Source organism: Ascidiella aspersa, chromosome 8 (genome assembly GCF_963924565.1).
Source record: "Ascidiella aspersa chromosome 8, kaAscAspe10.2, whole genome shotgun sequence".
In the NCBI taxonomy this organism is placed as follows: domain Eukaryota; kingdom Metazoa; phylum Chordata; class Ascidiacea; order Phlebobranchia; family Ascidiidae; genus Ascidiella; species Ascidiella aspersa.
Window position 1 is genome coordinate 20,019,001 of NC_139454.1, and position 23,992 is coordinate 20,042,992.

General features: G+C 35.6%; 2 protein-coding genes across 2 annotated transcripts; both read left to right on the forward strand.

Moving 5' to 3' along the window:
* The first annotated feature begins 1,349 nt into the window (after positions 1 to 1,349).
* Positions 1,350 to 3,663, forward strand: LOC146136765 (protein adenylyltransferase FICD-like). The gene has a single exon (XM_083395409.1). It carries the CDS (start codon positions 1,396 to 1,398, stop codon positions 2,854 to 2,856), a length of 1,461 nt encoding a protein of 486 aa, XP_083251535.1. The 5' UTR covers positions 1,350 to 1,395; the 3' UTR covers positions 2,857 to 3,663.
* A 5-nt stretch (positions 3,664 to 3,668) lies between these two features.
* On the forward strand, positions 3,669 to 23,232 carry LOC146136766 (ADAM 17-like protease). The gene is made up of 14 exons (XM_083396372.1): positions 3,669 to 3,889; positions 4,753 to 4,893; positions 8,029 to 8,313; positions 8,492 to 8,616; positions 9,012 to 9,209; positions 9,691 to 9,879; positions 11,148 to 11,322; positions 12,206 to 12,370; positions 13,045 to 13,200; positions 14,495 to 14,627; positions 16,025 to 16,254; positions 16,992 to 17,140; positions 20,094 to 20,360; positions 21,006 to 23,232. The coding sequence occupies exons 1-14, from the start codon at positions 3,707 to 3,709 to the stop codon at positions 21,376 to 21,378; spliced, it is 2,769 nt and encodes a 922-aa protein (XP_083252498.1). The 5' UTR covers positions 3,669 to 3,706; the 3' UTR covers positions 21,379 to 23,232.
* The last annotated feature ends 760 nt before the right edge of the window (positions 23,233 to 23,992 follow it).

Genomic DNA, 23,992 nt, shown 5'->3' on the forward strand with positions numbered 1-23,992 from the left:
TGGTGTCAAATTTTGGGCGCCCTAGTTTGAAGGGCGCCGTCAGGGCGCGGCTGTTTTGGCACCTGTTTTTTGGCCCTGTTCGGGGTTATTGGTGGGCAATGGGCGGGGTTAGAAAATGGGTTACGGTTGATATTATTAGGGGAGTTAGTGTTGTAGACCACTTGTAAAATGTTTTATAGTCCTGATTCTGGTCATTTAGGTCTAATTCCGAGGGTTAATACCTTGTTCCGATTTAGACAGTAATAAGACTATTAGGTATTAGTCCTATTGTTGCCCTATTCCGAGGTTGATGTTGTTGTTATTTCGATTTTACGGCTGAAGCCCTCTAATTTTACCCAAAAATTAAGAACTGAAGAATAACAGAATCACTATTATTTGACGTAGTAAGCAAGTAGTGGGGGATTGCGGCAGACTGTTGCCGCGGGCCACATTATTATGTAAAACCAGAAACTGTCTGCGGGCCGCTCAAAATCCCATCGCGGGCCAGACCCGGCCCGCGGGCCGTATGTTGCCCGCCCCTGGTGTACACTGTACAGGGTTAGGTATCTATAAGTATTTGAATTAGTTAAAATGATACAGTGCGGTTAAATTAGCCGAAATCCGAGTTCCTGAACCTCCAAAAACTGATACCCTCCAAAAAACTGACCAAAACAAACCGGTAAACAGGTAAAATCGTCGCAGTAATACTTTTTAATCAATTAAGACACGCACCAATTTCGCGCGCTCGTCCTGTCGCTACACAGACATTACGACACGCCTCAGTAGCTAGCATTACGTCATACCTATTCTACACTGGCACTCAACATTTGGTCCAAGTATTTTCCTATTTTACAAGTTGAGTAAGTCGTTTAATAAAAGGCAGGATGTGATAATACAGAGTGCCAGGTGTGTTAATTGCTAACTGGAAATTATTTTGCTGGTCAACACACAAATCAGTTCATTTTACGCAAGTTCCGCTCAACTTTAACGATTTTTGTATCGCTGTATTGGCTTAAAATTACTTATTTAAACCGAATCGGTTTTTCATCTTTAACCAGTCATTACTGTAATCGAGAGGTTAGCATTTATAGATAGTTCTACAGCTCAATTGTCGTTCATACAGGTGTAACCAATTATCTGGAAGGTAATTGCTAAAGGATGTGATAAAATATTAAGGTATAGTTTAAAGATTGTTTTGCTTAGGGCATTTCAGAATGGTATACATTGATAACCAAGAAATTATAACAGCACAATAAACTGTTTTAAGTTGAATACATATTAAATGGCAAAAATTTATAAAAATATATGTATGTTAACTATTTACTCTTTTTAGTAATTTTAAAATGAAATAACAAGCAAATGTAAAATGTTTAAAGGAATGTTTAAAGAAGTTTTCTGAGTCTGACAATAGTTTGTATGTTTTCATGCATTTCATATACAATCATGGAACTTGGATGGTTTTCTAAAGTCAGACTGGTTTTGCTGTTTTTCTTTGGACTGCTGTTATTTTTTCTCTCTGTTTACTGGTCACTGGCAGTGACTCAGCATGTAGTCATATCATTGCTAAACTTCCTACCAAGTGTAAGCATAAAATTCGATGTTAACTCCCAAACGAGGGCAGTTGCTTTATCTTCTCCAAAATCACTTTTAACTTTGTCATCAAACAAACATGATCACCGTTTAAGCAACAAAAACTTTGGAATACTCGTGTTCACGCAATCCACAACTGTTAACACCTATTCAACTGAAATGCCAATGAAGAACACGGTTGACAATCAGGAATCGTCATTAAATGAGGTTCAGGCTTGTCTTCGAAAAGCAAAAGTTGTCGCCCAATCTGGTAACAGAAAGTTAGCAATGAAATTATACAAACATGCTCTTGCTATGAGTCCTGATTTTTCTGAGACTTTAAATGAATTTGGAGAGTTTCTGGAAAATGAAAGTGTCGTTCAAGCGGATTTGCTTTATCAACGGGCTTTATTTTGTGATCCCCAACACATAACTGCCTTGTCCAATCGGAAACGTACCGCTCCTTTAGTTTTGGAGCATGATAAAAAAGTTTTTAATGAAATTGACGACAAGAAGAGAGAGCTGTATAAATATTCGTCGCATCATCCCACGTTAAGAAGTGCGATGAAGGAGTTTTTCTATCAGCATATTTACCATACTGTCGCAATTGAAGGTAACACACTGTCATTGGAACAAATTCGCCAGGTAATCGATCATAGAACCGCAGTACCTGGCAAAAGTGTAATGGAACATAATGAGGTTATTGGAGTTGTTGAAGCTCTTTCTTATATGAACAACACTCTGCTCATGAAAATTGGAGAGATAACAGTTGATGATATTAAAAGCATCCATAAAAGAGTTCTTGGGTATGTTGATCCCATCAGGGCTGGTGAATTCCGTGTTAATCAGGTTTTTGTGGGAGGTCATATACCTCCTCACCCTGATGAGGTTGACAACTTAATGGATCAATTTGAAGACTGGTTGAATTCACCTGATGTACTTGACCTACACCCGGTTGAATATGCTGCAATTGCTCACTACCGCTTAGTCTTTATTCACCCTTTTGTGGACGGAAATGGGAGAACTGCACGCCTATTAATGAACTTTATCTTGATGAAAAATGGCTTTCCCCCTGTGTCAGTTGAGCTAAAAGACCGGTGGGAGTATTACGAAACTCTAACTGCTGCAAACAGTGGTGACATTCGGCCTTTCATAAGGTTTATTGCTAGGTGCACATCCAAAACTTTGGAAGATTATCTAATAGCAGCAGATTTGCCTTACCTCAGCGACCCAAATATGACCTATAAAACTATTAGTGGATACACAAACTTTATACCAAAAGATAAACCCACACAAGGGGAAGGTTAATGTTAAAATTGAACAAGTCTTTTGGGTAAACTATAATGGATATATATACATATTTTTCATAGGGTAATGTCAACCTTTCTTAATGATTTCAATTCCTTCCTAATTTATTGTGTACAGTAATCAAAAAAATAAGAAATGTGTAAACTGCTAGTTATAGTGCGCATTGTAATAACCTACCTGCCTCAATATGTGTTGGATATAATGTATATTTGGACATTACAAGAAATAACATGTACTTACATGATATTACGTAATGACTTACAAATGCTTCATGGAATGACTCATTTCCAGTGTCTCGTCTGATTTTTTGTTAGTCCCTATGTGTAATTATTTATTCTGATGTGTATAGATTTATTCTCTAGTTCAATTTTATTTATTGCTTATGTTTAATGCACTTACTGTCATATTTTGTCATTGTTCTGAGCTGTTAAATTTGTAAGTTTAGTTTGTGTGATGCTCACTAAAAACTAACAAACTACTGCCCTTTTAATTTAGCCAACTTGCCATACAGTTGAAATTTAAATTTATTCTGTTTAGATCCGTTATAAATTAACGGTAAAACTTTTACTTTGAATGCTCATTATCAGCAAAAGAAAATGTAATTTAAAATTTGTTGATTTTTTTCTATTTTGATATATTAATATTTTCAGTTTGGATATGCATAATATGTAAATATATGTTATATTATTATGTTCATAGGATTCAATGTGGCTTATACTGTACTTTTGTTTGTTTTTCATGGTGGTGAGTTTAACAATTGAAGGATTTGATTTCCGGTAAAACAAAACATGTTTATTTTTTCCAAAGGTCTCAGGTGCCCTGTTTTTAAGGTTGTTTTTATCCACTGATAATGAAACAGAATGTTTTATCCATTGCACCACTTGTAGTTCTTCTGACATTGGTTTACGGGGACGGTCCCCATCCCCTACGCAGCCGTCTGGCAACATGGCACACCTTGAAACAAAAAGACATTCGTTTTTCACGTCAAAAAAGAAGCATTAACTCCGATGAGATGCCTACTCTTGATAAAGAGGTATATATATATACATGAATTTATCTTCATTTTTGTATGTTTTTAGTTGTTTGTAAATCTTAAAAATTCAATGTGTGAAATTGTTTTTTCATAATTACCAGATTAACTAGTCTTAAGTAACTTTGTTGCCTAAAATCTATTTAATTGCCAGAAAACATATATAAACGTATCTAAAAATTATATTTACTGTTCCAATTTCAAATCAATCAATTCTTTATAGTAAAAGCTACAAAACGGTTTGTCTCTGTGAACATTTGACTGCTTAAATTTGGTGGCCTTCTAACCAAATCTGCAATGAGATATTATTTGATGTAATCTAGGACAGAGTTACCATTATTTAAATCATTTCAACATGCTTGCTACATTTCCTGAATTTAGTTAACACAGCAAACAATAACCAGTATGGCAGAATGCTGGCGACTTGGTGACTATGTCGACCGAAGAATGAGCCAGAAAAACTCTTTCAAGATCCTTTTCACAAAAAAAACTTGTGGTTGTTTTTACACATATATTTTTAAAATGCCGAATATGTACGGAACATTATGCTTTACTTGTTAATAGCTTTGTTTATGGCTAAACATGGCAAAGTTAATACGTACCTTAGGCAAACATATCATTTAAGTTTCGGGGTGCGTCCAAAAAACCAAAGAATTTACAAAAAATGCTTGTCACCTACCAGAAAGCTGGCAAGATTCTGCCAACCTGAAAATATATATCCAAAGGAAAAGTTTGTGTGGCAGTTCTTTTGTGGGGTGGGTGGCATGTTCAATTTGTGTTGTAGTTCAATGTGTTTTATTTCCTATTGGCAAGTGCTGCATGTAATAGTGTACAAATTCACAATTTCCCACAATGTTTTTTTACAGATATCTTTTGATGCTTTCGATAGAACATTCACCCTTTCCCTTACCCCGGCTCCTGAAATATTCGCTCCGGGCTTCAAAGCTTATGTAACAAGCAGAAAAATCACTCAAGAGATAGAAGTGGATAAAGGCACCATTATGAAGGTGAAATTGTCTATTGATTTGGCCTTTACTACAGCATTTAAAATCAGTTGGTCAATATGATTTTACAAATGCACCGTTATTTCAAAAATGAGATGTATTTGCCACACCTTATTTATTAAACAAAACTGCAGGTATATGTACAGCTATTTTGACAATTTGTTTTCTAAAATAAATAATTTGTGAAAACAACCACACTGTAAACTGCAGCTTAACACTTTCAAATATAAGCAATCTACCACAGACAATAAAATGTAAAAGAAAGATTATTGTTAGAAGCAGATGATATTTAGACTGTTTATTAAAATAGGTATAAAACATGAAATCATTTCTTAAAATACAATAACAGAAATATATATTTTGTAATATGAATAGGCATCATCGGTTTCTTTGATGGAAATCATATGTTTAGTAAAAATAAAATGACTGGTACATACATATTTAAATTGTTATTATATATATTCTCTATTCACTAATCTATGCATGATTTATACGAATAAACTAAAAGTTAAAACTACTCAACAAAATAGCAAGCCTGCAGTAATAATGTGAGACCAAGAAAATTTGTTTAATAAATTTGTCCCTTAACAATATTTTGATTGGCAAACAATAAACATTTAACAAGAAAACTCTTTTCTGAAAAGTCATATGAATAACCCAATTGCGAAAACTTTTATCCAGTATAAGTTAAGCATTTGCTCAAAAGTTTAAGTAACATCTACTGAAGTCAATGATTAATAAATCATTACAGAACTCACATATAGAAAATCATCTTATTTTATTCTTCCTATGACTTTCTCCTATTTTTCTTTGGTGTACCATGACTCATCAGTGTTAATTTCAAACTACTAACTCTTTTGGTTCGTAAAAAAAAATATTTTTCAAACAAGTCTTACTATTGGCCATATAACATCATCCCAATTTTGATATGCTTGTTAAATTGCTAATTTTAATATTGCATGCAAGTCATTTAGATCTTGTTTTATTTTAACATCTAATAAGAAGCTTCATTGTAGTTTCGTTTTTCTTGTATTTTTTTTTCGTTTTTATACTTAAAAGTGTTTACTTACTGTGATTTATCAGAAGTAAGCCATGTGAACTTTCTTTAGTTCCTAAACTTGTTTTGCTTGGTTGATGAAATATTGTTTTTTGTACAATTTTATTAAATAGTAAGAAAACAGAAAAAAAGCAAAATTTTAGACTTTCTTCAAAAACATAGGCGCCAAACTTTTAAAGTTTCAGGGCGTTATTTTCTCAACAGTGCAAAATTGCCTATTAATTAGACTTAACAATAATTTAACTAAACGTAACAATAGTTGGGAAAAAATTTGCATAAAACATCAAAAGCATAGTTTGGGGATTCTATGGCATCGTGTTTATATGGTAATTCAGGAAAGTTGACTTTTGGTGAACTAAGATTGTACTACAAAAATTATTTTGCACATTTATTGATAACTTGTTTGAATTCAAGGGCGTTTGGACGCTCTACGAGAAACCGAGGGCGTCTAAAAACACAATGCACGCGCACGTTCGGCGCCTATGTTTACATATTTAGGGCAGGGGTTCCCAACCTTTTTACGATCTCGTACCACTTGGACGCTCTGTACTGCCACGCATACCACTTCTTTTAAATCAGTGGTTCTTAACCTTTTTTCTACCGCGCCCTCCCTTTGGTAATTGTCCTTTGTCTTGTGCCCCGTTAGATATTAAACAATAATACTAAAAGAGAAGCGGTATTTTTCAAATACATATCAATCCAACAATGTGGAAATAGAAAAGTGAACTCTTTGTGGCGGTAGGCGCAAAAAAATTGCGTTTTTGTGGTTTGTATTGGATAAACGCAGGTTGGGAACCCCTGATTTAGGGAGATCAGTTTGTGCATATTTGTAAAATTTGTCCATCACACTATTTTTTGCCAAAATACTTAGATAAATGCCCATTTCTACAAACCTGCTTATTTTTGAGGTGTGTCCACTGTGCCTACAGTTTGTCTATGATTTAACATGGGCCTTTTCTTCCTCTAGATTAGCTAGGTTTAAGTATATTTTGCTGTGGGTTTAAGACGACAAAATACCTAGTTAACAAATTATGTATAAAGTTTTGACACAGTTGTAAAATTAAAACAAAGCAAATACAAGAATGTGTGGCGGGGTCAATTTGATTGCGGGCCAATAAAAATAATATTTTATGTATATTTTTTTGGTTTTGATTTCATCACTGGACCTTAAGAATAGGATCATATAACATTAGTATAGTCTGCGTACAACATTTGGCCCATGGGCCTGTAGTATTACCATGCTGCCCTAGATATGTAAATACCAAAATAATACAAAACATCCCATAGGGTCACAGGAAAGTTTTAATAGATTGAAATGGATTCCTACACTGAAACTTTTTGGCAGTCGTTATGTAGCTGAAAGCAGGGTTTTAAGTCATATATATTGTTCTTATTCCAGACATAACATAATTTAGTGTTTTTTGTTTATGACATGAAAATCCATTTACTAAGTTCAAATAAAATTTGTAACTCATCATTTGTTTCTTGTAAGCTGTCTTCTTTTTCAGAATAATTACTTTTCTTGATACTATGCAATAATCATATGAAAGCCTTTTATAAGCTATTATCTAAATCTGTGCCATTTTAATTTTTTTTTGGCAAACTAATACATCATCACATAGCATGCTTTTTTTTGTCTTTGTCAATGGTAACGTTGGAATACATATTAAAACAAATTAGAGACCTTAATAACTGTGGTAAACCAAAAAAAAACTTTTTGAAAACCTTTAAGTTTTCCGTACACAATTAAACTAGTTCACAAGCATTTTTTTAAATTGCTTATTTGTTAAGTTCTGAAATTTTATTAACAAATCTAGACAACAATGCTTTACCAGAGTGCCTTAACATAAAAAGCATTTAAAAGTTTTTTGGAATTATGCAGCAATCATTGTAATAGCTTTAAAAATATTTTCTTGTAGCGCTAATAGTACAAACAAACAGAAATATTCCAATTTTGCAAGCAGTTTCAAGAATTTGACGAAAAACACGAAATATCGAACACCTTCAATGTTGTTCGAAATTGTGATTTCAATTTAAAGTTATTTCTTGTTTCAAGGTAAAATATTATCTTTTAAACTCAGGGTACGGTTCTCGGTGATCCAACGTCTAATGTCACTGCTCATCTTATTGATCGGTCGTTAACTGCCAACATCGCTACCGACAACGAAACCTACATTGTCGAGCCTCTCTGGCGCCACCTACCTCAGCCGCAAGCCAGCCGGAGTGGTGAAGCATGTCTTGATTGCAATGACATGCTTGTTTATCGCGAATCAGATTTTAATGCGAACCATCTCCGAAATCCACACGAGGAAAATGGGTTTTGCGATACCAAGAAACTTATGAAGGGATTAAGAGAAAAGCAGAAGGTATTTGTTATTCCATAATGCTAAGAAATTGCAACAAAAAAGCTTTTAAGACAAATTTAACTAACATTATGGTGTGTTTGCTGCAGGCTTGTGCTTTGATTTGAAGTTTGTTATGTTTTTCAATAAACAAAACAAATATTGTCAGGATTTTTTTTTAACTTTTTCGACTCATTTTCAGCAAACAGAACATAATGACTCCTTTGCATACAAAGATGTCCGACACAATTCTGGACATCATAGGAGCAAAAGAGAAACCACTGCCAAACTAAAGATTTGCAAAATCTCTCTTGTAGCTGATTTTCGGTGAGAATATTTTTGTAAAAACTAAACTTGGCGGTCTCATTTGTTTTAATTTGCTCTATATATTGTGTGTTTAGTTTTGTTTATGAACTTATGACCGTTAAATAAGAGGAAGTAACATTATCTCTCACCCTTCATTATAAACAATTGCTTTATAGAGTTCATAAAGTCATGCTATTGATACAACTAAGACAGATGAAAAACCCCCCTTCAGGTTTTCCTCAATTTGTACACTTTAAATATTTTTAATTTTGTACACTGGTAAAGTTTGTGCTGCTATCTGATTAAATTGAAAAAAAATATGCCCCTGCATTTATCTTGTTACATAGCATGAAGTTGAATTACAAGTATTACAAGACATAATCTTTATATATATATATAATGTAATGTTTATGTAGTTTTTATCGAGAGATGGGAAACAGCAGTTTTGTTGAAACGATGTATTACCTTATCAACCTAATCGAACGAGTAAACGGGATCTATAAAGGAACAAACTGGAACACAAATGGTGAAGATCCTCAAGAATTTAAGGGCTATGGATTTCAAATTGACAAAATAATTGTTCACAATGAATCTACTTTAGACTCTAGGCCAAGGTAACAGCATGCCATTTACTTATAAAATATTCTTGTATTTTTTCTTTGCTAACAAAAAGTTTTCAAAAAAATTTTATGTGCAAAAAACATGAAATGCTTTTTAGAGATAGACCGATATATTGTCGGTTTACCAATAATATTGGCTGTTATTTGGCTTCTACCGATATATGGGTATCAGTAAATGTAGGCCAATATTTAAGTACAAAAATATGATATAATTTTTTCTGTACAACAAACAAACTACCCATTTTTTATTCAAAAAAATTGGTTTTAGCATAACGCCAAGTTAATATGCAAAATAATAGTTTAATAATTAATAAAGGTATATAAACTAAAATATCAATTAAAATTTTGATATTTTCTTAGGCATTTAAAAAAATTAGTATTGGTTGACAAAACTGTGAAAAATTGGATATCGGTGTTAGCCCAAAAGAGTGCTACCGGTCGATCTCTAATACGTTTTGTTTTTCAGGGTCCTTAGGTACAACCTTGATCAACTGTGGGGGGCCAAAGAGTTATTGGAGGCTTTTAGCGAGACTAAATATTCCGATTGCCTTTCCCACCTTTTCACCTATGTAGACTTCGATCGAGGGCTTTTAGGTCTCGCTTATGTCGGTTCAGAAAAGGAAAATGACATTGGAGGCATCTGTACCAAGTCTTACGTACAAAGGTATGAGTTGTATTGTTTATTTTTTATCCTGTGTGTTTGTGTATTAAAACAATACTAGAATTGTCATGTTTAGTATTATTTGTTTTGTTAAATTCTTTCAAACGTAGAGTAATTGTATTGATAATAATTAATTTATCTGTAAAAAATCTGTTATATTTGTTTACTCTGAGAGTAACTGTTTTAGTATACATTTTTAATCTATGCATGTTACAAGTAATAGTTTTAATATACATGACACCCTTTTTTATTTAAAAGTTGTCGTCAAATCATGGTTTTATTACGTAATTTGAAAAGCTGTTTAACAACTACTGTATACTCAACTAGCATCTATCAGTTATTTACTCATGTTTCTTTATGTAAATCATTTTTCTGGTTCTAATTTTTTTTTGAGGCCAGAGTGTTACCCATTGAAGCGATACCTTAAGTATAGTTATACAGGGCCAAAAGGTCTCGTTTCAGCATGATAGCCTTATAGCAAAATCAATTATTTATTACATTTTTATGAATGTTTTATGACAGAAAATTTGCACTCTCTTAAAAATTGAGGCACTCCCGTATATGTCTAACAGGTTTAAATCTTGACAAAAACATTCTGTATCTGCATACTGGATGATATTGAATTTAAATTTGCCTCTACCAACCAGCAATCACCTAATTGAAATAACACTAGCCAAAAATGTCAACATGTCCTATCTATTTGTTTTACACCAATGAATTCAGTGACTTTCTATTTTGGTGTGTTTACATAGTTCTCATTTTGGCTTTCAGACCAATGTCGTAGAACGTTTTACTTAAGTCACTGTGTTTTTTATCTGATTTTTAATTCAATCTTTTATTCAAAATGACTTAAACTTGACTTAGAATTAAGTCATTTAGGCAATTAATTTTAAGTGTCTAAAGGAAAATAATTTTCCTAAAATTGAGGTATTTACTTTGTTATTTACAAAATGAGTTGAAAAAAAAAAATTTTATTGAATTTCGCTTAGAATGTAATGATTAGGCAATTTTATCTTTTTCAAATAACCTCGTTGGGACTTGAGTCACTCCAAAATGACCTGTTTGCAACACTGTCCGATCGCTAGTAGGCCTAACAGCAACCGATTTTGCTCAGAGCACTTGTCTAAGAAAAAAATAAGACGATTAGGTGATCTAACACTGTTTATCTCTGAGACGGATATCTAACAAGTGGATTGCCCAAAATGATGTTCCCCAGTGCTTTCATTGTCCCCCTAAAAAATGACAAGAAAGTTTTGGCAATTTGTTCACAGGTCCGGGGAAGCACCCGTTTACCTCAACACCGGACTGACGTCAACTGTGAACTGGGGCCAGAAGATCTTGACCACCGAGGCTGATCTGGTCACGGCCCACGAGCTGGGCCACAATTTCGGCGCCGAACATGACGACGGGGTGGCCAACACGGCCGACAGTTGCACCCCAGGACAGGTGGGAATATGGGCGCCGACCTTTAAAATTCCAGGGCGTTTTTTTTAATCAGTACAAAATGCTTAGCTATCAGTAATCACTAGGGTGATTATTTTTTGATTTGTCAAAATAGGTCTAAATTTTTTCAAAATTTAATTGGTAAGTCAAAACTTATCAAAATTATTTCAAGTCTGAATTGATTAAAAATGGACATAAATCGTTTACAAAAATAAAAAAATCTATATGGTCAGCGTTTTAAAACTGTTGTTCAGTTAAAATTTTATCCAAAAAATTAGTAATTTAATTGTTATAATCAACGACATTTTAACCATTATATCTCCATCAGACCAATAAACGATATACACGAGTTTGCAGAATTAACCACCAAATATGGTCTGATTTCGACACATGTGTTGAACTATATTTGCGGTCTTTTTTTGTTGTGCTTTCCAATTATACCATTTCCAATTTCGATATCTAGGTCTTTTTTCATTTTCTGCAATTATTTTTACGTTGTAGTTCAACTGTTTTCACAACATTTTTTAAAATAACTTGCGTCCTGTTTTTTTTTGGCATTTTATAGTTGTTTTAAACATTTTCATGAGTTTTTGCATAAACCCGAAAAGGTCAGTAAAACATCAAAATGTGTTGTTGGCGACGCCAAGACACCAATGCAGTATTTCAAACAACAAAATGTTGTTTAAATCGATGTATTTCTAATAGGCCAAAACTCAAAATATGTTTTTAGGTCAAAATTTCTCATTTTTCAGGTCAAAAAAAAATTGCCCTTGTAATCACCAACCACGCTTTAAGTTTCGCACATTATTTTAGTAAACCTAAACTGTTTGCAACTGGTGGGGGGCTGTCTTGCAATACGCATTATTGTGCTTTTGAACTTGAACAGGCGAACGGTGGCAATTTCATAATGTACCCGGCTGCGGTGAGCGGCCAGTATCCCAACAACAAGCAGTTCTCGGAGTGCAGCAAGCACAACATCCTTCCCAGCCTTAAGCGCAAAGCCCCGCTCTGCTTTCAAGAGGACAAGAACTCGTTCTGTGGAAACTACCAGGTGGGCGCCGACAACCGCAAACCGAACCCCCGGTGTAATTTTTCGTTTTGTCCGACTGACGAACGTTTTTTTTTTAAATAGCTAAAATAGGTGAAACCCGGTTTCTATACTTTTAGTCGTAAGAATTTTCCTTACCGATTTTCACACACTAACCGACTTTGGTAAAAAAGTCGAACCTACTCAATGTGTTACCCGAGAAGGAAGACTCAAAATTTTAGCTGGACGACGTGTTCACGTTAAAATCCAGTGTCTCGAAAAAAAAAACACAGTATCAATAAAAAGGTGAACACGAAACTCTAGAAAATCCGATAATTTCGGGTTCGGCCCGATACCCCATGCCAAGTGTTAGTATCAATCCGACGCTGCTATTTATCCCATGGAAGGTACCAAGTTTTTAAGAAATAGTCAGTTTACCAACTGTAGGTAACTAGCCTTATTAGGCTAACGCTAAAACAAATTTGCCGCAATTACCATAGAAAAGTTACACAAATTAATTTTAATTTTTTTAATTTCACTTGTTTTACGGCTTGTTCAAACATAGTAATTACGCCATTAGGCGTCGGGTCATATCGCGATACTTTTTGTCTAGAATATTGGGTATCAGAATAAAATAAATGATATAACATCGGACAACCCTGCAAGAAAGCCTCAGTCAGCAACTTATCATGTTCCAGGTGGAGACCCATGACGACGAGACGTGTGACGTAGGCTATTACTTGCCGGGAATTGGAGACGGGTCGAGCGATCCATGCTGCTATAACAACTGCACCCTCAAGCCCCACGCCAAATGCAGCAACAAGAACTACCCCTGTTGCACCGAGGGATGCCAGGTAGAAAAAGCAAACAAAAGACTACGGTTTTAGCGAATTTAGTCTTTTTAATTTTTGTTGTTGTTGTTTATTTTTTTTTTCGATGTTTTTTTTTGCGAAAAAAGTAACGGCGACCTAAAAAACAATGCGCTTACGAGGGCGTTTAAAAGAGTATTTAAACAATGACATTTCTTAGTTCTTCCAGTTTTGGTATCAATAGTGTATATTTTTTAGCCTTTAGGAAAATCTTGCAACATAAACCTAGAAATACCGAGCATACTTCTCTTACAAGGACATTTCGTATTAAAAAAATAATTCCACGGACTGAGAGCTTTCTTACTAACTCCACGAACGCTTTATTTCCGTTTTTTATGCCTTGGCAACCAAAATGTTTTTTAAGTGGCATGTCATTTTCATTGTTTTCTGGGAAAAAAAGGCAAGATTATTAGAAGGTTTCGAGCGCCCGCAAAGGCCTTTATCCAAATAAAAAAGATCATTACCCAAATTTGCGTAACGAGTAATGGCCAATATTCAGTCCTCCGAATCGCTGCCCTTTTCCTTGAAATAACAGGACTCCCAGTGATTTCCGTGTATTTGGCCAGGTGCGGCGACGGCTAAAAAAATATTTTTTAAGCGTTTCGTCAATAACACACTCAATCGGAGATAGAATCGCAGACAAAGCAAACACCAAAAACACGAAAACGTTTCCTGGTAAACATAATATGACCTTATCCTTACATTTCCGTTCACCGTTCGGCCTACAAACAAAATTCTCCTTCCATTAAAGTACGCTTTTTCGGCGGTTTTGTTTTGATTGTGCTTGAGTGCAATTCTATGTAAAATGTAGCCCAGCAATACGACCGAAATTCAAGCTACATCTACTTTATAGACTAAAAATTTTACCAAAGTCGGATAAGACTAACAATAGACACCGTTGTTTTCGCTAGACATTCCAACAATTGTATTTTGATCAGTTAATCACGCAATACATACACTAGTCCGTAGTGATTTAAAATATAATAAATTAACCGAAAATGTTGTTACATGGCAGCCTTCACGCGGCCCGCATGAAAAGGTTGCAGGCCATATGTTGTGTATGCCTGGTAGACCAACTTTTTAAAGGGTCTGGCTAATTTTTTTTTTTAATTTGGCAGGCGGCATAGATAAACTCGAAAAACACGCAACTTTTATAAATCCTTTCTTGTCTAAGTATTTCTAGGATTACTACAATTAAGTATTACTTTGTTTATTACCAAGCTGTGAGTAGAGGACATATATAATTAAAATATCTTAAATGCCACATTTTCTTTGGCAGATCGCAGGCCGCAGCAAGATGTGTCGTGCCCACATCCCTGGTTTGTGCTGGGAAGACGTTTACTGCGACGGCGTCAACAAGGAATGCCCACAAGCACGCGCCCTCCCCGACAACACGTCCTGTGGTGACATGGGTAAGGCTGTAGGGCAGTGATTCTCAACCTTTTATGGCTTAAGACACCCCTCAAAAATAATAAATAGATTTTCAGCACCCCGGCTGGAATTTTCGTAATTTAGTGAACTAGATTTTACTGAAATGTAATTATATATGGAAATCAAGAACCTTACCAATTGAGCAAAAATTGGATTCTTAAAAATTCTTAAATACCTATCGGCACCCTTAGCATTAGAAATGGCACACCAGGTCGCCACGGCACCCGGTTGATAACCACTGGTTTATGGCATTAATATAAACTGGTGAGTTTTGAGTGTGTCCAGAAACGGTTTGTAGCTTTTTTTTTCGGAAAATCTCTCATTCGTTTCACTCACGGGCCTCCAAACTTTTTCTTGTGAAGGGCTGTAAAACTGTTAGGATTTACGTTGGGGGGCCGAATAAAGCAAAATTTTCAAAGTTTATAAACTTGATTTTCGTTATACGAAGGACTTGTAAATAACTATGCATAAAAAATATTCATCACAATTTAATTTCAATTGTATCCGACAACATATTAACTGTACTTCATCTTCATTATGAAAATATTGAAGTTTGATGACCCCTTTAAAACATCAACGTTGTTTTGTAAATTTCACGCATTTCTTTCTTGCAAATGAATAGAGGACTGATTATGGTAAATTAACATAATAATCACAACAGCTTTATTTAAAATTGTTTGGAGTACAAGTCACCACTGGAAAGATGGGAAATATTTGGGGGCTAAAATGTTCCTGTAACAATTATGTAGAATACAATTGGCTGTCATAAGTTCGCCAAATGTCGAGTGATTGCGCGCCAAACCTTAAAATATTTTGGGCTTTTTCGAGGCAGTAAAATGACTCGAAACACAGACGTGGGCAACATTGCTTGACGGGTGCAAAGTGATTTGTTCGTTTCAAATTTCGTTTTCTCATTGTTTCACACCTATGATTGATCTTTAAATTTATTTGCGTTTTCCAGTCCCATTCTTAGTGTAGACACCCTGACGACCGCCTAGTGTTTTTCCAAAGGCCGTACAGTCGGCATCCTCAATGACAATAAAAATGGAAGATGCACACACACATATGTGTGTTAACAACTATGTTCTAGCCCTTCTGAAGTTGTTTTTTGACCAACGATTACGGCTTACGTATCATTAATATACCGAAAAGCCATTGTAGACTGGCCAAAACTGTCGATCAACGATGCAAACAGGGCAGGCTAGAAAAACAACTAGAGCTTGACTAAGGTTCAAACTTACGACCTCCGGACATACCGGAACCGTCGCTGTACCAACGCCAATGCTTGCCAGTAGTGACAATAAACAATTCACAAAATAAGTGGTCTTCCATAAAAGACCTCGCCCGCCTAACCGCTCTCATTTGTCCAACGCCGCAGGCAAGTGCAAAGCGGGAGTGTGCGAGCCCTTCTGTCAAACCAAGGGCCTTCATCCCTGCCTATGTACCGACCCGAGCCTCAAGCATCACTACTGCATTCGCTGCTGCGCCCCTCTTAACGTGACAGGAGCCAATCTGACCAAGTTATGCAAGCCCTACACGGACGGCAAGGGTTCGCCGTACCAGCAGCTGCCCAACAATTCCACCTGCACACTGGGATACTGCCAGAACGTGAGTCAGACGATGCTTTGATATTCTTAAGAGTACTTTCCTGTCACAAGCGACTGCACTCTCTTATTAATTATCATAAAACCTCTACCTTTGATTACGCCAGAAGAGTCTTAAGAATATTTGCTCTAATTTGAAGTCAATGTATTCCTTCAATACTGCAGGTCTTAGATATACATTTAATGGTGAAAATAACGGCCCAAATAGACGTTAAAAGCGACATGCTTTATTTTCAAACGTTCCGGCAATTTCTAATGCCATCATCAGTGATCATTAGAAATTGCCGAAACGTTTGAAAATAAAGCATGTCGCTTTTAACGTCTATTTGGGCCGTTATTTTCACCATTAAACTTATGAACAGATCCGTATATAGTGTTCCAATAGATATACATTGTTTGTAGACATTTAAAAAGTCATTTGCTATTGTTTTTACTATTGTGTTATAATACCACTAATCCACTATATTTAGATGAGCGATTCCCAAACTTTTCTAAAAACTTTGCCTGGTTGACCCGTTGCAATTATTTTGATATTTCGCGGCCCTCTAACAAATTAAGGATCAGTTGACCCATGTTCCTTGTAGAACACTAGTGCAAAGCCTAATGTTGAAGACTAATCCTCCTTGCGGACCCTCTTAAACTATTGTATGGACCCCAGTTTGGGAACCACTATTTTAGATCATTGAGTGATGCCGATATTTGTTGTGTTGCTTTTAACATCTTGTTGTGTGTTACCAACAGGGCGTATGCAACAAGCAGACACAGGATGTGATCGAGCGGGTCTGGGACATCTTCAAGCACATCGCACCCGACAAAATCGGCGAGTTTCTAGCCGACAACATCGTCGGCACTGTACTCGTATTCTCCCTACTCTTCTGGATTCCTTGCGGGTGAGTTCGCTGCAGTGTTGTAGTGACTTAAGTCAATGACTTGACTTAAGTGCACTTAAGTCACTGTTTACAAATGACTTGACTTATGTCACTGTTTTCAAATGACTTGACTTAAATGCACTTAAGTCACTGTTTACAAATGACTTGACTTATGTCACTGTTTTCAAATGACTTGACTTAAATGCACTTAAATCACTGTTTTCAAATGACTTGACTTGACTTAAAAGTCTTTCGGGCAAATAACTTGACTTGACTTGACTTAAGTCTTTTGAACAAATGACTTGAGTTAAAATGAGTGTTTTCTTTTAGTATTTTTTTTTATAAAGTTGAGCTATTTATTCAAATTTGTGCACATAAAACAATTTGCTTTCTATATTTTTCCCTTTTCTTAATTCTTAGTTCAGTTATTGCTCATAATCAAACGAGTTTAAAAATTATAATAGTTACACGTTTTATTTTTGTGACAAGGGCGTGACTTGAAATATGACTTGCTCTAATTATGACTTGACTTGCGCAACTAATGATTGAACTGGGACTTGACTTGTACTTAAGTTATTTTACAAATGACTTGACTGGGACTCAAGTCATTTCAAAATGACTTGTTTACAACACTGGTTCGTTGACTCGGCACGAGTATAGCCGAGTAGATCTACCAAAACCCTGCCCAGTGCAACCACCTAACGTTAATATTAACCGGGCATGAAACATTACTTAATTTGTAAGAAGCATCTCATAAGTTAAATGAAATAATTCAACTATTGTAATTTTGCATTCCCTTCCATTTTGGTAGCTAACGAATCTATAAAATATCATTCAAGATCATAATAGCACAAAATACACATTGTATTAATTAAACTATACGTATTGTCACTTCAAAAAGATAAAAAAACATAACCAGAATAGTAGATATATATAATATATTCCTTGTCAGTATTTAAGTCTGTACTATCCGCTGATTTCTGGAAATGCGACAGTTTTAACCAAACTATTTTTTTGCACGAGTTTAGTACTTTCTGTTTCTCGAGTTACGCAATTTACTTAAAGTACGATCGACAATGCGACGACTCCTGTCGAACTGATTGAACTCATGATTTGCGCCATAGATTCTTATAATGTAACCCGTTGCGAGTGTGATTTGTGGTAGTGCGCAAAGTACTATCGACATTTTATGTTACTCGCTCATGATAAACAAAATCGAAAATTAGCGCCGCTAATATTTTCCTGGACGTAAGAATTGGTATAAATAAACGTATCAAAACGGGTTCTAACATAGCTAGTGGTCAAAAGTTCATTTAAAATATTTCCTACCCCAGTATAGTCAGACTTAGGGAGGGTATCGTTTTTTATTACTCGACTGAGTCTAATAAGTGTACAAATTACCTTCGTATTTCATCCTAATCAAAGAAATAGTGGTTGAACAAAGTGTAGCTTTTAGCATTGCCCCCTAGCTGAATTGCTTTGTTCTCCAAAGCACAAGTAATTATATTTACAAAATACAGTTCTTTTTGAACAATACTCCTCCGTGAATTACGCATAACAAAGAACGTCATTCGAAAAGTCAAATGCATTTTCACTTTTAATGGCTTGAAACGGGTCCAAACACTAGCTCTTATCCATTCAGTTTGTAACCTTTTGGCTTTTAAGATAAAGTGCCTCTCAACTGGCGAACTGGCGAGTTTTTTACTGGTCCAGCCAAATTGCTTCGTATTTCGTCGTACGTTAATTAACTATACCTGGCTTGTGAGCAATAGCGCATTGAAACAAACGTAATAAGCTTGTTTGTGTCAGCTAATTACGTTTGTTTCAATGCGCTATTGCTTCCGAATCTCGCAAAAGCACCAGCATATTGAAGCACACTGGCACCGTCTTTTTATCGCACCTAGTGTTTCCGATAGGCGTTTATTTCACTTCAGTTAGCTTTGCTGCGAAGTAGTTGCAACATTTCTTTTCCATCAAGGCCAATTTTGACTTTAACTAAATTTGGTGCTCGACAGTTTATCAAACTGTCATCAATTCCTTTTCGTATTCGTTTAAAGTTTTTTCATAGTAGAAACGTATTTTGCCTTGTATGTACGCCGTACGGCTATACACTTATGCCTAACCTGCTACAGCGAGAGATTACTATCATTGCACTGCTGCGAGCCGCTTCCTGTTTCCAATATGCACATTCAGTGATCTCTAAAAACAGAAGTTCAGAATTTTGGGGGGCATCGCTCGCTTGCCACATTTATTAAAACTTTCGCGCCTTCTCATTAGGATATGTTGGTGTTATATCTGCATTATAACTAATATATATTTGCAATATAAAAGTCTGCATTATAACTAATATCTGCAATATCTGCATTATAACTAATATCTGCAATATAAAAGTCTGCATTATAACTAATATCTGCAATATCTGCATTATAACTAATATCTGCAATATAACAGTCTGCATTATAACTAATATCTGCAATATCTGCATTATAACTAATATTTGCAATATAAAAGTCTGCATTATAACTAATATCTGCAATATCTGCATTATAACTAATATCTGCAATATCTGCATTATAACTAATATCTGCAATATAAAAGCAGTGCTTTATCGCACAGACCGTGCAAAGAGGCACTTAATTGCAAATCTGGCAAACTATGCGAAAGTTGTTTAATGTATGTGGTTTTCGTCAGTTTGGCGATGGTCAACGTTAGTCTGGCAATGTAAATATAATATGTGAGGCAGCATCGAACATTAAAGTAGTTTATTATCTCTTAACTACGAATTGTATTTTTGATTTTTCTTTATGTAATTATATATATCAGCTTGTAGTGCATTGGGTGGTTTATTATGTCACAGTAAAAAAAAGTTAGGAAAGCGTGCATTTTCTATTCGGAATCTGCTGAGAAATGATAGCCTATAGATCCCTCCGTACCTGTTTCACACTTATTTTTTATTTATTTTTTATTTGCGAAGCTGTCTTATCAATCTGGTTGACAAGAAGCGGCTGAAGGAAAGACAAAAGGAAGACCGCTGGTGGAACGAGAGGGGTGCCGAATATTCGCGCCAGTCAGCCTTCAGGAGCGTCGGGCCCGGGTCGGCGCCGGCCACCCCCCGGATACGGATCCAGCGCAACCCCCCACCCCCGCCCTGGGCCGCCGTGCCCCCCACCGCCCCAAAAACAGTGGCCATGGCCAGGGAACAGTGGCGAGCGTCGCAGGAGCGTGGCTTTCCGGTCAGAAAGTGAGTGTTGTTGTTTTTTGCGGACCAGGTTTCTGTTTAGACACAAGCTTTTTTATTTTTATTTTAACTTTCTTACAAACACAATATTTTTTCCTTTAAACCTTTACAGGGCGTATATACGATTACTCGATGATTTTTTTTAAATGTGGGACACCATTAGTCTTAACAATTCTAACCAATTCCTTGTTTTGTCTGAATTTGACGACAGCTTACCAATAAACTATTTGGGCTCTTGCTTAAAAAACGCTTGTTTAACGTGTTACAGTTGATTACAAATGTTAAAGGCCTCAAAAGATTTGATTTAAAAACTATTCATTTTTTTATGTTTCTTTTAGTGTGTCACATGCTGAAGCAGTTTAAGAAGCACCTGTCTATATCTTAAAAAACATACTTTTTTATTTTCTATCACAAATAAGGTAAAACCCAGACCTTACAGATTCGTTCAGCATTAATGCATAGTTGGTACGAAGCTTTTATTATTTTTTCATTGTTAGTAAAATTAAGGAGCAATATTCTTTAGAACCGAGTGATACGACAGTAAAACGCCACTTTGGGTATAGTACGCAGCCAGAAAAATTGGTTTAAACAACCGAGTGTGACGTCACAATAGCCAATGCGTTTTTCAAAACCTCGCTCGTTTCGCAGGTCGCACGAGAACTTCGGCTCGACTGGCAGCTCGGTGTTCCTGAGCAACAACGGCGGCAGCAAGTCGCCCGCCCAGCGCCCGGGGGACATCCCCATCGAGCCCCAGTTCGTCCGGCCCACTGTGATGTCACACACGCGATCGCCCGCGTCGCTGACGTCATCGCTCGACGACAAGTCGTTTGAGAGCGAAGTGCGACCGATCGCCGCTTCATCACTCACAGACATTCCTGAAGCGCTGCTGAAAAACGGGGGCGCGTCCGGCGATGATCATGTGACCCCCGCCCCGCCCACTTTCTCGGCCAATAGGAGAAAAGTCCTCCACCGCCAGGTGGCGCTAGTATCACCCGGTGAGCTAAAGGACACCACCGTGTGACTGGTGTTTTAATGTGTTTTGTTTTGTTTTTGCCTTGAACGATTTGTCTAGAGTTGAAGGAATGTTTTTGTTTTTTAATCATGTGACATATTTTATAACGTTAAAAATGTCTTTTCTAATTAATTTTTTATTAATATATTGTGTACCCGCGTTGTTTCTTGCTATGTTTAAGAAAGTTTTTATTCTTTGCAACAAAGTTTTAAAATTGTGAAAACGAAACAAAATGCCGTAAAGTTGAGAAAAGTAGCATGTTTTGATTTTCGCATTTCGACGGTAGTTCTAGTATTATTGCGAAATCGATATTTCAAATATCTAGTTTCGAGCGTTTCTTTTAGCATTACTTGCCAAATGCCAGCAATTGTTCGTCTTTAAAACTAGGTCTGTCCAAAATGTTACAAAATCTCGGTACAGCAGTAAAATAATGTCCGGAATAAAAATACACGAAATCATTTTCACAGGCTTGTCGGCATGCCAGGTCGTTCTAGGCTGTTTCTTGAAGTTTTTTTGCAAATGAGCTTATGTTACTGTATTCACAATCCGTTTGTCATATATAATCTCATTATCATATGGCGATATCGCAAAAATGCAATCTGCATTCATTTCAACTGCTAACATTTTTTCCCACAGGAATTATCCGCATCTTGATGTTTTAAAATCGAAATCAAGTGTTTTTCAATCTATAATTAATATGCACATTGCCAAACTACCAACTATACGCTGTAATATAAGTGTGTTAAGAGTGTTATTCCCTTACCAAAGCTTCACGTTTGTATCAAGCGTTGTTCATTTGTCAAATTTCACTGAACTAATTTTTATACACAGAATAATGTTAAAGCAGCTAAAATATTTGTCTTTTTTGGCTGCAATACTCCCATGACTACAATACTCCCAAACACCGCAAAACAATATATTTTTACTTTTTGGTCGTTAACTTAGATAAACTTTCTAAATATTTTGAAATAAGTGCCTTTTCATTTTATGTTCGCGTCGAAACTCAAGCTTGCCGCATTTTCATTTGCATTTACCTTCAATGAAATTATTAATTTTTTTATGCCGCGTAAAAATTGTACTTACATTTTATTAGTTTTTTAAGTTGTATCGGCTTTATGTTCCCATTTTCAGATTAAGTTTCTACCATATTGTTTGCTAGTTTTAATACAGATAATACTGTTGCAAATGGTAAGTTCAATGGATCGATATTTATTTAGAAAACAGCTTGTTTTATTTTTACCACATCCCTCAAGAAAGGTCAACATTTTTTTTTATCAAGTTTTAATTATTTTATATCGCGCAGGTATTACAGTTGAAATATAATTGACGTGTTTACCAAAGCATTGCAAATCCTCGTTATAGTTCTTATCGTTTGTATTTGCTAGAACCCGTAAGCCATGTTGACTAACGCATCCCAAACGTGATTTTTAAGTGTGCCGCGTACTTTTTTTGTGATTTTCTAAAATTAATCTAATGTTTTTTTTATAAAAATATACATGCAAACAAGCATGTAAGACATGAGTGCATAATATCTAATTATGAAACTGATTATATTAAGATAACTAACGATTGCTTTTCCTTGTATTAAGGGCGATTGTCAGGTTATGATATTATTGTTTTGTGAAAAGTGTGCTGCGGTATTAATTTTATCCGTGTGCCGCAAGCTAAACGAGTTAGTACCACTGACTTATTCTATCGTAATCTTCTTTTGCTACTATAGGTGTTTAATTCGCCAATCAGTTAAATCATTCCCTACAAATTTAAGATATTCAGCTGTTTTAAAGTCAAACTTTTTATGAAATAACGATTATTTTGCTTCAAGCTGCAAATTGTTTGTTAAAGATATACAAGGCGGCTATTATTAGTATATTGTTTCAAACTTTTTTGTGGGCACAAATAGAGAGATTGGTGCACACCAACCTGTTTTTTCATTTTGTACTGCACCTTATGCACTTGTTTTGTATTCTAGAACGATTTGTAAAACAGACTTTTTACGAGAAAACTTAACGAGAGCATCGCTCTAAAAGTTTAAGGCAAAAGTGTCATAAACATGTGCATTTTAACAACAAAAAATGCACATCATTTTATAAGTGACCTTATAACCAAAAAGTATATAGTTTCCCACTGTCATATGGGAAATCTCCCTACCCACAGAAAAATGGATTCAGTCAACGAGGACCCTAATTAAACTCTGAAATATTTCGCCCGCTACCAAAACGTCTAATAAAGCGTTGTATCATTTGAGTGAGATCAATTAGTAGTTTCCACAGTATATATGTCAAGCCTATAAGAGCACAATCAGTTGTTATATTAAGGATTTTCTTGCAAACAGTGCCAGGCTTTTCAGCGCTGTTCTACCCTGACCTTGCTTGCACGAAAATCCTAAATGATCAACTGATTTAGTTAACCTTCTTGTAGGCTCTTTGTGTACTCTAATTTGTGTGCGTTATAGTTGGTCATCACGGCTTTTGAATGGCCAGATCGCAGTTCAACACAATTGTGTATTAAACTTTTACTTACAGTAGGTGGTGTGTACGTTTTCGCACTGTCGCTGTTTTCGTTCTTTTGCGCGAAACGCTTTATGATGTTTTCGTCTTTTTTTAAATAAATCACCGATTTGAAC

Coding starts and splice junctions, on each gene's coding strand:
- LOC146136766 (XM_083396372.1), top strand. CDS start 3,707: ATGAAACAGAATGTTTTATCCATTGCACCACTTGTAGTTCTTCTGACA. Junction 9,880..11,147: donor ACCAAGTCTTACGTACAAAG/GTATGAGTTGTA, acceptor ATTTGTTCACAG/GTCCGGGGAAGCACCCGTTT. Junction 20,361..21,005: donor CGTGGCTTTCCGGTCAGAAA/GTGAGTGTTGTT, acceptor CTCGTTTCGCAG/GTCGCACGAGAACTTCGGCT.
- LOC146136765 (XM_083395409.1), top strand. CDS start 1,396: ATGTTTTCATGCATTTCATATACAATCATGGAACTTGGATGGTTTTCT.